At 41.8% G+C, this 11586-nt stretch overlaps 1 protein-coding gene across 1 annotated transcript in view; it reads right to left on the bottom strand.

Annotated features, from left to right (window-relative positions):
* Positions 1-2820: 2820 nt before the first annotated feature.
* Positions 2821-11586, bottom strand: part of TMEM141 (transmembrane protein 141) — a 42965-nt gene continuing 34199 nt past the window's right edge. Inside the window, exon 5 of the mRNA XM_077284591.1 lies at positions 2821-7629. Coding sequence (XP_077140706.1) covers positions 7571-7629 — 59 coding nt within the window. The 3' untranslated portion in view covers positions 2821-7570. The remainder of the gene's footprint in view (positions 7630-11586) is intronic.

The following is an 11586-nucleotide window of genomic DNA, read 5'->3' as shown; positions in this document are numbered from 1 at the left end:
TAAATAATGTTGTGATTGGAAGAAAAAGTAGTTCTTTTATTGTCTGCAAATTGGCAGACATTACATCTGTTACCGGAGCATTTGTAAAAGCCTTTTATTGATAGGCTATAAAACTCCCACATCATGGCTATCAATGATAGCCATGATGTGGGAGTTTTTTCTTTACTCACCATGCTAGGAGACAGTATATTGCCCAGTGTGCAGCCTCTCCTAGCCACCACTCTGCATCCATTCTGGAGGATTGTGTATAAGGATTGTTCCTGATTGACTACAGGGAGATATTTGAGTATTATCTGCCTAATTTTATTGTACTGACTACTATAAGCGGTGGAAAACGTAACCTGTGTTTCAGAAATGTCATTTCATTTGTGTTATCAGAATATAATAAATCAGCACATTGGATTTTGGAAACATTACTGAGTGCCAGTTTTATGTTGGGTTTTTTATATCCCCTGTCAAGCAGCCTATTGGTGATAGCATTGCTCTCCTTGTGAAAACTTTCCTTGCTGAAGCAGATTCTTCTCGTGATCTCGCCCCTAGGAATAGCATGAATGGTGTGTCTGGGATGTGCACTTAAAGACATCAGGATCGTGTTACCAGAATTGTTTTTTTTTCTGTAAAGAGAGGTATTAACCCTGTGTGTTATGTTGCTGCCTGTGAGAAGCACGTCTAGAAAGGGAACCTCATTTGATGGAATACCACAAGTAAAATGCAAGTTACATTTGTTATTATTCAAGTAAGATATGAAATTAGAAAATTGAGTCACATCACCCTGCCAAATTAGCAAAATATCATCCACATAACTCCCATACCAATTAAGGTATGGGAGAAATGGATTATCCTCTGTAAATATGTAAATTTCTTCCCACCACGCCATGAATAAAATGGCAAGAGATGGGGAGAATTTAGACCCCATAGGAGTGCCTAGGGTCTGGATGAAGTATTCATTTTGAAACATGAAAAAATTGTTTTAATAAGGCTTCTTTCACATTTCCGTCTTCTGGGGGCTGTCGCAATCTGTGGTTATGGCAAAAAAACGGATCTTGCAAATGTGCCCGCAGGATTCGTTTTTTTGCCATTGACTTGAACTAACGACGGATTGCGACGGATGGACACACGTCGCATTCGTCGTGCGACGGATGCGTCGTGTTTTTGCGGTCCGTCGAGACGAAAAAACAATCAGTGTAACGTTTTTTCGTCTGTCGAATCCGCCAGTTCCGACCACGCATGCGCGGCCGGAACTCCGCCCCCTCCTCCCCGGAACTCACAATGGGCAGTGGAAGCATCGTAAGACTGCATCCCGCTGCCCACGTTGTGCACAATTGTGCACCACGTCCGTCGGTACGTCGGGCCGACTGCTTGTGACGGCCCCGTACCGACGGAAATGTGAAAGAAGCCTAAGTAATGTAAAGACGCAAGAATAAATTGTTTCAATTAATCTGAATAACCGCTATATTTGTTTGGATGATATTCAATAGCTGTCATGGCCAATCTTATTTCTCATAGTCTGGGAGTCCTTCATGTGTTTTTTTTTAGCAAACTCTATGCAGCTTTCTTACGTCTTGCACTGAGGAGAGGCTTCCGTCAGGCCACTCTGCCGTAAAGGCCCGACTGGTTGAGGGCTGCAGTGATAGTTGACTTTGTGGAACTTTCTCCCATCTCCTTACTGCATCTCTCGAGCTCAGTCACAGTGATCTTGGGGTTCTTCTTTACCTCTCTCACCAAGGCTCTTCTCCCACGACTGCTCAGTTTGGCTGGACGGCCAGGTCTAGGAAGACTTCTGGTGGTCCCAAACTTCTTCCAATTAAGGATTATGGAGGCCACTGTGCTCTTAGGAACCTTGAGTACTGCAGAAATTCTGTTGTAACCTTGATCAGATCTGTGTCTTGCCACAATTCTTTCTCTGAGCTCCTTGGCCAGTTCCTTTGACCTCATGATTCTCATTTGGTCTGACATGCACTGTGAGCTGTGAGGTCTTATATAGACAGGTGTGTGCCTTTCCAAATCAAGTCCTATCAGTTTAATTGAACACAGCTGGACTCGAATGAAGGAGTAGAACCATCTCTAGGAGGATCACAAGGAAATGGACAGCATGTGACTAAAATATGAGTGTCTGTGAAAAATGTAAGGGGGTCTGAATACTTTCCGTACCCACTGTATATTAGTTATATTCTTGCATAGGGGTAGTATTATAGTAGTTATATTCTTGTACATAGGGGTAGTATTATAGTAGTTATATTCTTGTACATAGGGGGCAGTATTATAGTAGTTATGTTCTTGTACATAGGGGGCAGTATTATAGTAGCTATATTCTTGTACATAGGGGCAGTATTGTAGTAGTTATATTATTGTACATAGGGGCAGTATTGTAGTAGTTATATTCTTGTACATAGGGGCAGTATTATAGTAGTTATAATCTTGTACATAGGGAGCAGTATTATAGTAGCTATAATCTTGTCCATAGGGAGCAGTATTATAGTAGTTATATTCTTGTACATAGGGGACAGTATTATAGTAGTTATATTCTTGTACATAGGAGGCAGTATTATAGTAGTTATATTCTTGTAAATAGGAGCAGTATTATAGTAGTTATATTCTTGTACATAGGGGGCAGTATTATAGTAGTTGTATTCTTGTACATGGGGGCAGTATAATAGTAGTTATATTCTTGTACATAGGGGCAGTATTATAGTAGTTATATTCTTGTACCTAGGAGCAGTATTATAGTAGTTATATTCTTGTACATAGGGGGCAGTATTATAGTAGTTATATTCTTGTACATAGGAGACAATATTTTAGAGACTTTTCTGTGAAATTACCGTAAGTAATATATGTCCTTTTATTAAAAAAGAAAAAAAAAAACACACTGGTTATACACACATAGATACACATATATGCAATCCAAGAAAAGTATCCAGCATTCACTGCACTAAAATCTTCTACATTTATTTATTTATTTATTTATTTATTTAACTAGCTGAAGGCCCGGCGTTGCCTGGGCATAGTAAATATCTGTGGTTAGTTATAGCACCTCACTTCTCTTATTTTCCCATCACGCATCTCATTTTCCCCCTCACAGCTCTCATTTTCCCCCTCACAGCTCTCATTTTCTCCCTTACACCTCTCATTTTCCCCCTCACTCCTCTTATTTTTCCCCTCACTCCTCTCATTCCCCCCTAACACTTGTCATTTCGAGCACCCATCTGTCATTTTCCGATCACTCCACTATTTTCCCTCACTCCTCTCATTTTGCACTCACACCTTTTCATTTTCACCTCACACCTCTCATTTCCCCCTCAGTATATACATGTTTGTCATCTCCCTTATATTTAGTATACACCTGTCTGTCATCTCCTATATATAGTATATACCTGTATGTCATCTCCCCTGTATAGTATATACCTGCTGTATGTCATCTCCTCCTGTATATTGTATATACATGTGTCATCTCCTCCTGTATATAGTATATACCTGTATGTCATCTCTTCTGTATATACTATATACCTGTATGTCATCTCCTCCTATATATAGTATATACCTGTATGTCATCTCCTGTATAAAGTATATACCTGTATGTCATCTCCTGTATAAAGTATATACCTGTATGTCATCTCCCCTGTATATAGTATATACCTGCTGTATGTCATCTCCTCCTCTATATACCTATGTGTCATCTCTTTTATATAGTATATACCTGTATGTCATCTCCTCCTGTATATAGTATATACATGTCATCTCCTCCTGTATATAGTATATACCTGTAAGTCATCTCCTCCTGTATATAGTATATACCTGTGTGTCATCTGCTCCTGTATATAGTATATACCTGTGTGTCATCTGCTCCTGTATATAGTATATACCTGTGTGTCGTCTCCTCCTGTATATAGTATATACCTGTGTGTCGTCTCCTACTGTATATGGTATGTACCTGTATGTCATCTCCTCCTGTTTATAATATATACCTGTGTGTCATCTCCTCCTGTATATAGTATATACCCGTGTGTCATCTGCTCCTGTATATAGTATATATCTGTGTGTCATCTCCTCCTGTATATAGTATATTCGTGTCATCTCCCCTGTATATAGTATATACCTGTCTGTCATCTCCCCTGTATATAGTATGTACCTGCTGTATGTCATCTCCTCCTCTATATACCTATGTCATCTCTTTTATATAGTATATACCTGTATGTCATTTCCTCCTGTTTATAGTATATACATGTGTTATCTCCTGTATATAGTATATACCTGTAAGTCATCTCCTCCTGTATATAGTATATACCTGTGTGTCATCTGCTCCTGTATATAGTATATACCTGTGTGTCATCTCTTCTGTATATACTATATACCTGTATGTTATCTCCTCCTATATATAGTATATACCTGTATGTCATCTCCTGTATAAAGTATATACCTGTATGTCATCTCCCCTGTATATAGTATATACCTGCTGTATGTCATCTCCTCCTCTATATACCTATGTGTCATCTCTTTTATATAGTATATACCTGTATGTCATCTCCTCCTGTATATAGTATATACATGTCATCTCCTCCTGTATATAGTATATACCTGTAAGTCATCTCCTCCTGTATATAGTATATACCTGTGTGTCATCTGCTCCTGTATATAGTATATACCTGTGTGTCATCTGCTCCTGTATATAGTATATACCTGTGTGTCGTCTCCTCCTGTATATAGTATATACCTGTGTGTCGTCTCCTACTGTATATGGTATGTACCTGTATGTCATCTCCTCCTGTTTATAATATATACCTGTGTGTCATCTCCTCCTGTATATAGTATATACCCGTGTGTCATCTGCTCCTGTATATAGTATATATCTGTGTGTCATCTCCTCCTGTATATAGTATATTCGTGTCATCTCCCCTGTATATAGTATATACCTGTCTGTCATCTCCCCTGTATATAGTATGTACCTGTGTGTCATCTCCTCCTGTATATAGTATGTACCTGTGTGTCATCTCCTCCTGTATATAGTATGTACCTGTGTGTCATCTTCTCCTGCATATAGTATACGTGTGTGTCATCTCCTCCTGTATATAGTATGTACCTGTGTGTCATCTCCCCTGTATATAGTATATATGTGTGTCATCTCCTCCTGTATATAGTATATACCTGTGTGTCATCTCCTCCTGTATATAGTATATACCTGTGTGTCATCTCCCCTGTATATAGTATATACCAGTGTGTCATCTCCCCTGTATATACCAGTGTGTCATCTCCCCTGTATATACCAGTGTGTCATCTCCTCCTGTATATAGTATATACCTGTGTCATCTCCCCTGTATATATGTGTCATCTCCTCCTGTATATAGTATATACCTGTATGTCATCTCCTCCTGTATATAGTATATACCTGTGTCATCTCCCCTGTATATAGTATATGTGTGTGTCATCTCCTCCTGTATATAGTATATACCAGTGTGTCATCTCCTCCTGTATATAGTATATACCTGTGTGTCATCTGCTCCTGTATATAGTATATACCTGCGTGTCATCTCTCCTGTATATAGTATATATCTGTGTGTCATCTCCCCTGTATATAGTATGTACCTGTATGTCATCTCCTCCTGTATATAGTATGTACCTGTATGTCATCTCCTCCTGTATATAGTATACCTGTGTGTCATCTCCTCCTGTATATAGTATATACCTGTGTGTCATCTCCCCTGGATATAGTATATACCTGTGTGTCATCTCCCCTGTATATAGTATATACCTGTATGTCATCTCCCCTGTATATAGTATATATGTGTGTGTCATCTCCCCTGTATATAGTATATACCTGTGTCATCTCCTCCTGTATATAGTATATACCTGTGTGTCATCTCCCCTGTATATAGTATATACCTGTGTGTCATCTCCCCTGTATATAGTATATATGTGTGTGTCTTCTCCCCTGTATATAGTATGTACCTGTATGTCATCTCCTCCTGTATATAGTATATACCTGTGTGTCATCTCCTCCTGTATATAGTATATACCTGTGTGTCATCTCCCCTGTATATAGCATATATGTGTGTCATCTCCTCCTGTATATATATATATATAACAGTGTGTCATCTCCTCCTGTATATAGTATATATCTGTGTGTCATCTCCTCCTGTATTAGACCTCGTTCACACGTTATTTGGTCAGTATTTTTACCTCAGTATTTGTAAGCTAAATTGGCAGCCTGATAAATCCCCAGCCAACAGGAAGCCCTCCCCCCTGGCAGCATATATTAGCTCACGCATAAACATAATAGACAGGTCATGTGACTGACAGCTGCCGTATTTCCTATATGGTACATTTGTTGCTCTTGTAGTTTGTCTGCTTATTAATCAGATTTTTATTTTTGAAGGATAATACCAGACTTGTGTGTGTTTTAGGGCGAGTTTCATGTGACAAATTGTGTGTGTTGAGTTGCGTGTGGCGACATGCATGTAGCGACTTTTGTGAGATGAGTGTTGTGTGGTGAGGTTGGTGTATGTGTGGTGAAATGTGTACTGACGGTGGTATATATGTTCAAGCACTTGGTAGTGTGTGGCGCGTTTTGTGTGTGTGTTCATATCCCCGTGGTGGTGTGGTGATTATCCCATGTCGGGGCCCCACCTTAGCAACTGTATGGTATATACTCTTTGGCGCCATCGCTCTCATTCTTTAAGTCCCCCTTGTTCACATCTGGCAGCTGTCAATTTGCCTCCAACACTTTTCCTTTCACTTTTTCCCCATTATGTCGATAGGGGCAAAATTGTTTGGAGAATTGGAATGCGCGGGGTTAAAATTTCGCCTCACAACATAGCCTATGATGCTCTCGGGGTCCAGACGTGTGACTGTGCAAAATTTTGTGGCTGTAGCTGCGACGGTGCAGATGCCAATCCTGGACATACACACATACACACACACACACACATTCAGCTTTATATATTAGATTGAGGATGCAAATAACAGAGGCTGAGTGCATGAAGTTACTTTCCAGGATGAGATCGTGGGTAATACGTTCATGGATTCAGCCTGTTATGTGGATTATTAATTAAATCTATACATGTGGAGGATTTTGGAATAGCGAGTGTTGGCCATTTTTATAATAATAATAATTTTATATAGCGCCAGCATATTCCGCAGCGCTTTACAAATTATAGAGGGGACTTGTACAGACAATAGACATTACAGCATAACAGAAATCACAGTTCAAAATAGATACCAAGAGGAATTTTTCTTGGAGAGCTTCCCTGCCGTGCACGCAGTAGGTGAGCTGAATAGAAATCTTCTGCTTTATACACATATGTATAATTTATGCTCTATATATGTATATCCAGTACTCTTAAACTGTTAAAGTGACGTCTGTGTATGGACTTTTTCAGCAGCAGTAATTCCTTCCTTTTCATTTTTCCCTTGGCGGAAGCACAGTAGATTATTATTTTAGGGGTTTCCTCATTCTCTTTGTGTAATGGAATAATTGATGATTGTGAAGGAAGATGATTTCCATTGGTTATAAATGGCAGCATTGTGTTCTTGTTCGCGGTCAGAAAGTCCCTGGTTTTTTTCGTGATTACAGCGGGATTTATTCAGTTGCGTCTCCATACTTGTTCCGCTTTGTGACATCTGAAATCTGCTGCTGTCCTAGAATGGAAAAGAGAGAAGAGCCATCACAATCTATGGGTGATGATACAATTTAATCTCTGATCGACTCTGAATGTACTGGTATGGCCAGTGTCTGCTGCTTCTGTATAGAGATGGCTCAGAAGGCACAGACTAGGCGTCATAGGAGTCCATGATATATATATCATTGCCCTGGGAAAAGGAGAATTACACTTAGAGAGTTGAGGGCTCAGAGGGTGGACACTGCCTTTCTCCAAGAAACCCATTTTGATCAGTCCAGAACTTTTCAGTTTGCAGCTAGCCACTTCCATATTGCAAATTCAGTGTTTAGTAACAATAGGAAAAAAGGAGGTGTAGCAATATTAAACTCATCAAATTGTCCAGGCTCCTTAAACCCTTAGAGATTGGGATGGTAGTATTCTGTATAATCCATCTAATATCTGAAATATTTTTCTAAATTTCTATTTAAAAAAAAAATCAACTCTATAATCTGCAGAAGTCCCTCCCTTTGAATCTGAAGGTTGGGTCTTCCAGTTCTACCGGTGGAAGCAGTTAATTCCTTTAAAGGGAACCTGTCAGTAATTTTAGCCGAGATAAGATACAGCCATCACCTTTCAGGGCTGATATACTGTATAATATTCTATAATGCTGTATATCTGCCCCCAACACGACCTGAAAGAGAAGAAAAATAACTTTGATTATACTCACCTGTGTGGCGGTCTTGTCCGAGGGGTGTCCCAGGTCTTGGTCCGGCGCCTCCCTTCTTGCGATGCCATCCTCCTGCTTGCTTCGTGTGGATGATGCATCCCTGCATCATCCACACAGTCACCTCAGCACAGCGCTCCTGCGCAGGTAATCTCTGTACTGTTGAGGACAGATCAAAGTACTGCGTGCGCAAGTGCCGGAGCTCTTTGACATTTTCCGGCACCTGCGCACTGCAGTACTTTGCTCAGCCCTCAACAGGACAGAGAAGTACGCCTGGGCAGGAGCGCTGGGCCGAGGAGACTGTGTAGACTCATCATCCATAGGAAGCAAGCAGGAGGAAGGGGATCGTAAGGGGCGCCAAGAAGAGAGACAACCCTCGGACCAGACCGCCCCACGGGTGAGTATAATAAGTTATTTTTCTTCTCTTGCAGGTCGGATTGGGGGCTTATATACAGCATTATAGAATGCTGTATCTCAGGCCTGAAAGGTGATGGCCGTATCTCATATCAGCCAGAACTGCTGGCAGGTTCCCTTTAATAAGCTGATAACATTAGAAGAAATTACTGAAATAGGTGACCTGCCTCTTGGTAAATCCTCTGGACTAGATGGCTTTATGGGATCCAAGAAGTATTGTTTCTCCTTGCGGAGAGTGACATGTTAAAGGGAACCTGTCACCCCGTTTTTTCAAGATGAGATAAAAATACGTAAGCTACTTACTGGTAGCGGTGTTTTAGAGGGGATCCGCCCTTCAGGGACAGGAAACCTCAGACATAAAAGGGCGGCACCTCACTCCCTCGTCAGTTGGTTTACAGAGTACGAAAGGACCTTCTAGGTTAGTAGCACATAAACTTCAAAAAAAAATTTAAAACATGGCACAATTCACCCAGTGAATAAACTTAGGAATTAACTAAAGGAAGTGTCGACCCCAATAAGCAAAGAGGGTAGGGAATATAAGGGTGCTGTCATGGGCTCCTGAAAAAACACCGCTACCAGTAAGTAGCTTACGTATTTATTCAGTCGCCATGACAGCACAATGAGAGACTTTCAGAGAAGTGAAAAGTGACTAGGGAGGGACCACTGCCTCCAGCACCCTTCTCCCAAACGTGAGGTCGGAGGAGCCACCTAGATCTAATCTATAGTATCTAAAGGTACCTTCACACGAAACGACATCGCTAGCGATCCGTGACGTTGCAGCGTCCTCGCTAGCGATATCGTTTCGTTTGACACGCAGCAGCGATCAGGATCCTGCTGTGATGTCGCTGGTCGCTGAATAAAGTCCAGAACTTTATTTGGTCGTCCGATCGCTGTGTATTGTTGTGTTTGAAAGCAAAAGCAACGATACCAGCGATGTTTTACACTGGTAACCAGGGTAAACATCGGGTTACCAAGCGCAGGGCCGCGCTTAGTAACCCGATGTTTACCCTGGTTACCAGCGTAAAAGTAAAAAAAACAAACAGTACATGCTCACCTGCGCGTCCCCCAGCGTCTGCTTCCTGACACTACTTGAGCGCCGGCCCTAAAGTGAAAGTGAAAGCACAGCGGTGACGTCACCGCTCTGCTGTTAGGGCTGGAGCTCAGTCAGTGTCAGGAAGCGGACGCTGGGAGACGCGCAGGTGAGCATGTACTGTTTGTTTTTTTTACTTTTACGCTGGTAACCAGGGTAAACATCGGGTTATTAAGCGCGGCCCTGCGCTTAGCAACCCGATGTTTACCCTGGTTACCTGGGGGCCTCGGCATCGTTGGTCGCTGGAGAGCGGTCTGTGTGACAGCTCTCCAGCGATCAAACAGCGACGCTGCAGCGATCGGCATCGTTGTCGCTATCGCTGCAGCGTCGCTTCGTGTGAAGGTACCTTAAGAAAGGTAGATGGAGAAGACCATGTGACCGCCTTACAAATGTCTTCAATCGACACCTCTGCTCTCTCTGCCCAGGATGTGGCTACCGCACGAGTGGAGTGAGCCTTTATACCTTCTGGAATTTCCACGCCACCTGCGGTATAAGCGAGAGATATCGCCTCCCTGATCCATCTGGCTAGTGTATTTTTTGATACCCTAAGCCCTCTCCTAACTCCCTGGTAGGATATAAATAAGGAGTTATCTTTTTTCCAGGTGTCTGTAACTGAAATATATTTGAGAAGACACCTTCGTACATCCAAACAATGAAATCTATGCTCCTTATCATTAGAGGGATTAGAACAAAACGAAGGTAGGACCACCTCTTGTGATCTATGAAATTTTGAAGCAACTTTTGGAAGATAAAGGGGGTCAGGTTTCATAACAACTCTATCTTCCCTAAACTGCATACTGTATATGGAGGTTGCCTAGACAATGCTTGCAGATCACTAACCCTTCTTGCGGACATGAGGGCAACTAAGAGGGCCGTTTTAACCGACAGGATTTTAATTGGGACAGTATCAATAGGCTCGAACGGGGCTTGTGTTAGAGCTGAGAGCACAAGATTTAGGTCCCATGGAACTATTTTCTGTTTAATAACCGGTCTGGATCTGGTAACCGCCTTGAAGAACCTAGATATCCAGTGATTACTGGCTAAGTTAGAATTATATAGCACCCCCAGAGCTGACACCTGAGCTCTGAGGGTGCTGGTGGCTAAGCCCATCTCTAGGCCCCTTTGTAAAAATTCTAAAATTTGAGTGATACAAGGCTATTGATCAATCTGCGCTCCTGAACTCGATAGGAACTTTCTCCAAACCCTGACATAAATGTTTGTCGTAGAGGTTTTTCTACTCTTAAGAAGTGTATTTATAAGATTTTGAGAAAATCCTTTCCCCTTTAGTAGTGACCTCTCAAATTCCACGCTGTTAGGTGTAAGTTGGCTACTCGTGAATGCAGGATTGGACCCTGGGAGAGGAGGTCTGGTATTTCTGGGAGGATCCATGGCTGGGAAATGGACATGTTTCTCAGCCATGGGAACCACGACCTTCTGGGCCAGAACAGGGCTATTAGGATCACTCGGGCCCTGTCTTCCCGTATTTTCCTCAGAACTATAGGAATTAGGTTTAGAGGGGGAAAGGCATAGGCGAGACTGAAGTTCCAGGAGATTAGGAGAGCGTCGACTGCATACGGGTTGTCCTTTGGATTTAGGGAACAGAATTGATGTAGTTTTCTGTTTCCTCGACTGGCAAAGAGATCTATTTCTGGACATCCCCACAAATGTACGATCTGATTGAAGACAGCTGGTTTTAGAGACCAGTCCCCTTGTTTGAGTTCGTTGCGGCTTAAATAATCGGCCATGGTATTGAGTTTTCCCTTTATATG

This window comes from Ranitomeya variabilis, chromosome 2 (genome assembly GCF_051348905.1).
Source record: "Ranitomeya variabilis isolate aRanVar5 chromosome 2, aRanVar5.hap1, whole genome shotgun sequence".
NCBI lineage: Eukaryota > Metazoa > Chordata > Amphibia > Anura > Dendrobatidae > Ranitomeya > Ranitomeya variabilis.
The sequence above is the reverse complement of the archived record's forward strand: the minus strand, read 5'-3'. Positions and strand labels throughout refer to the sequence as shown.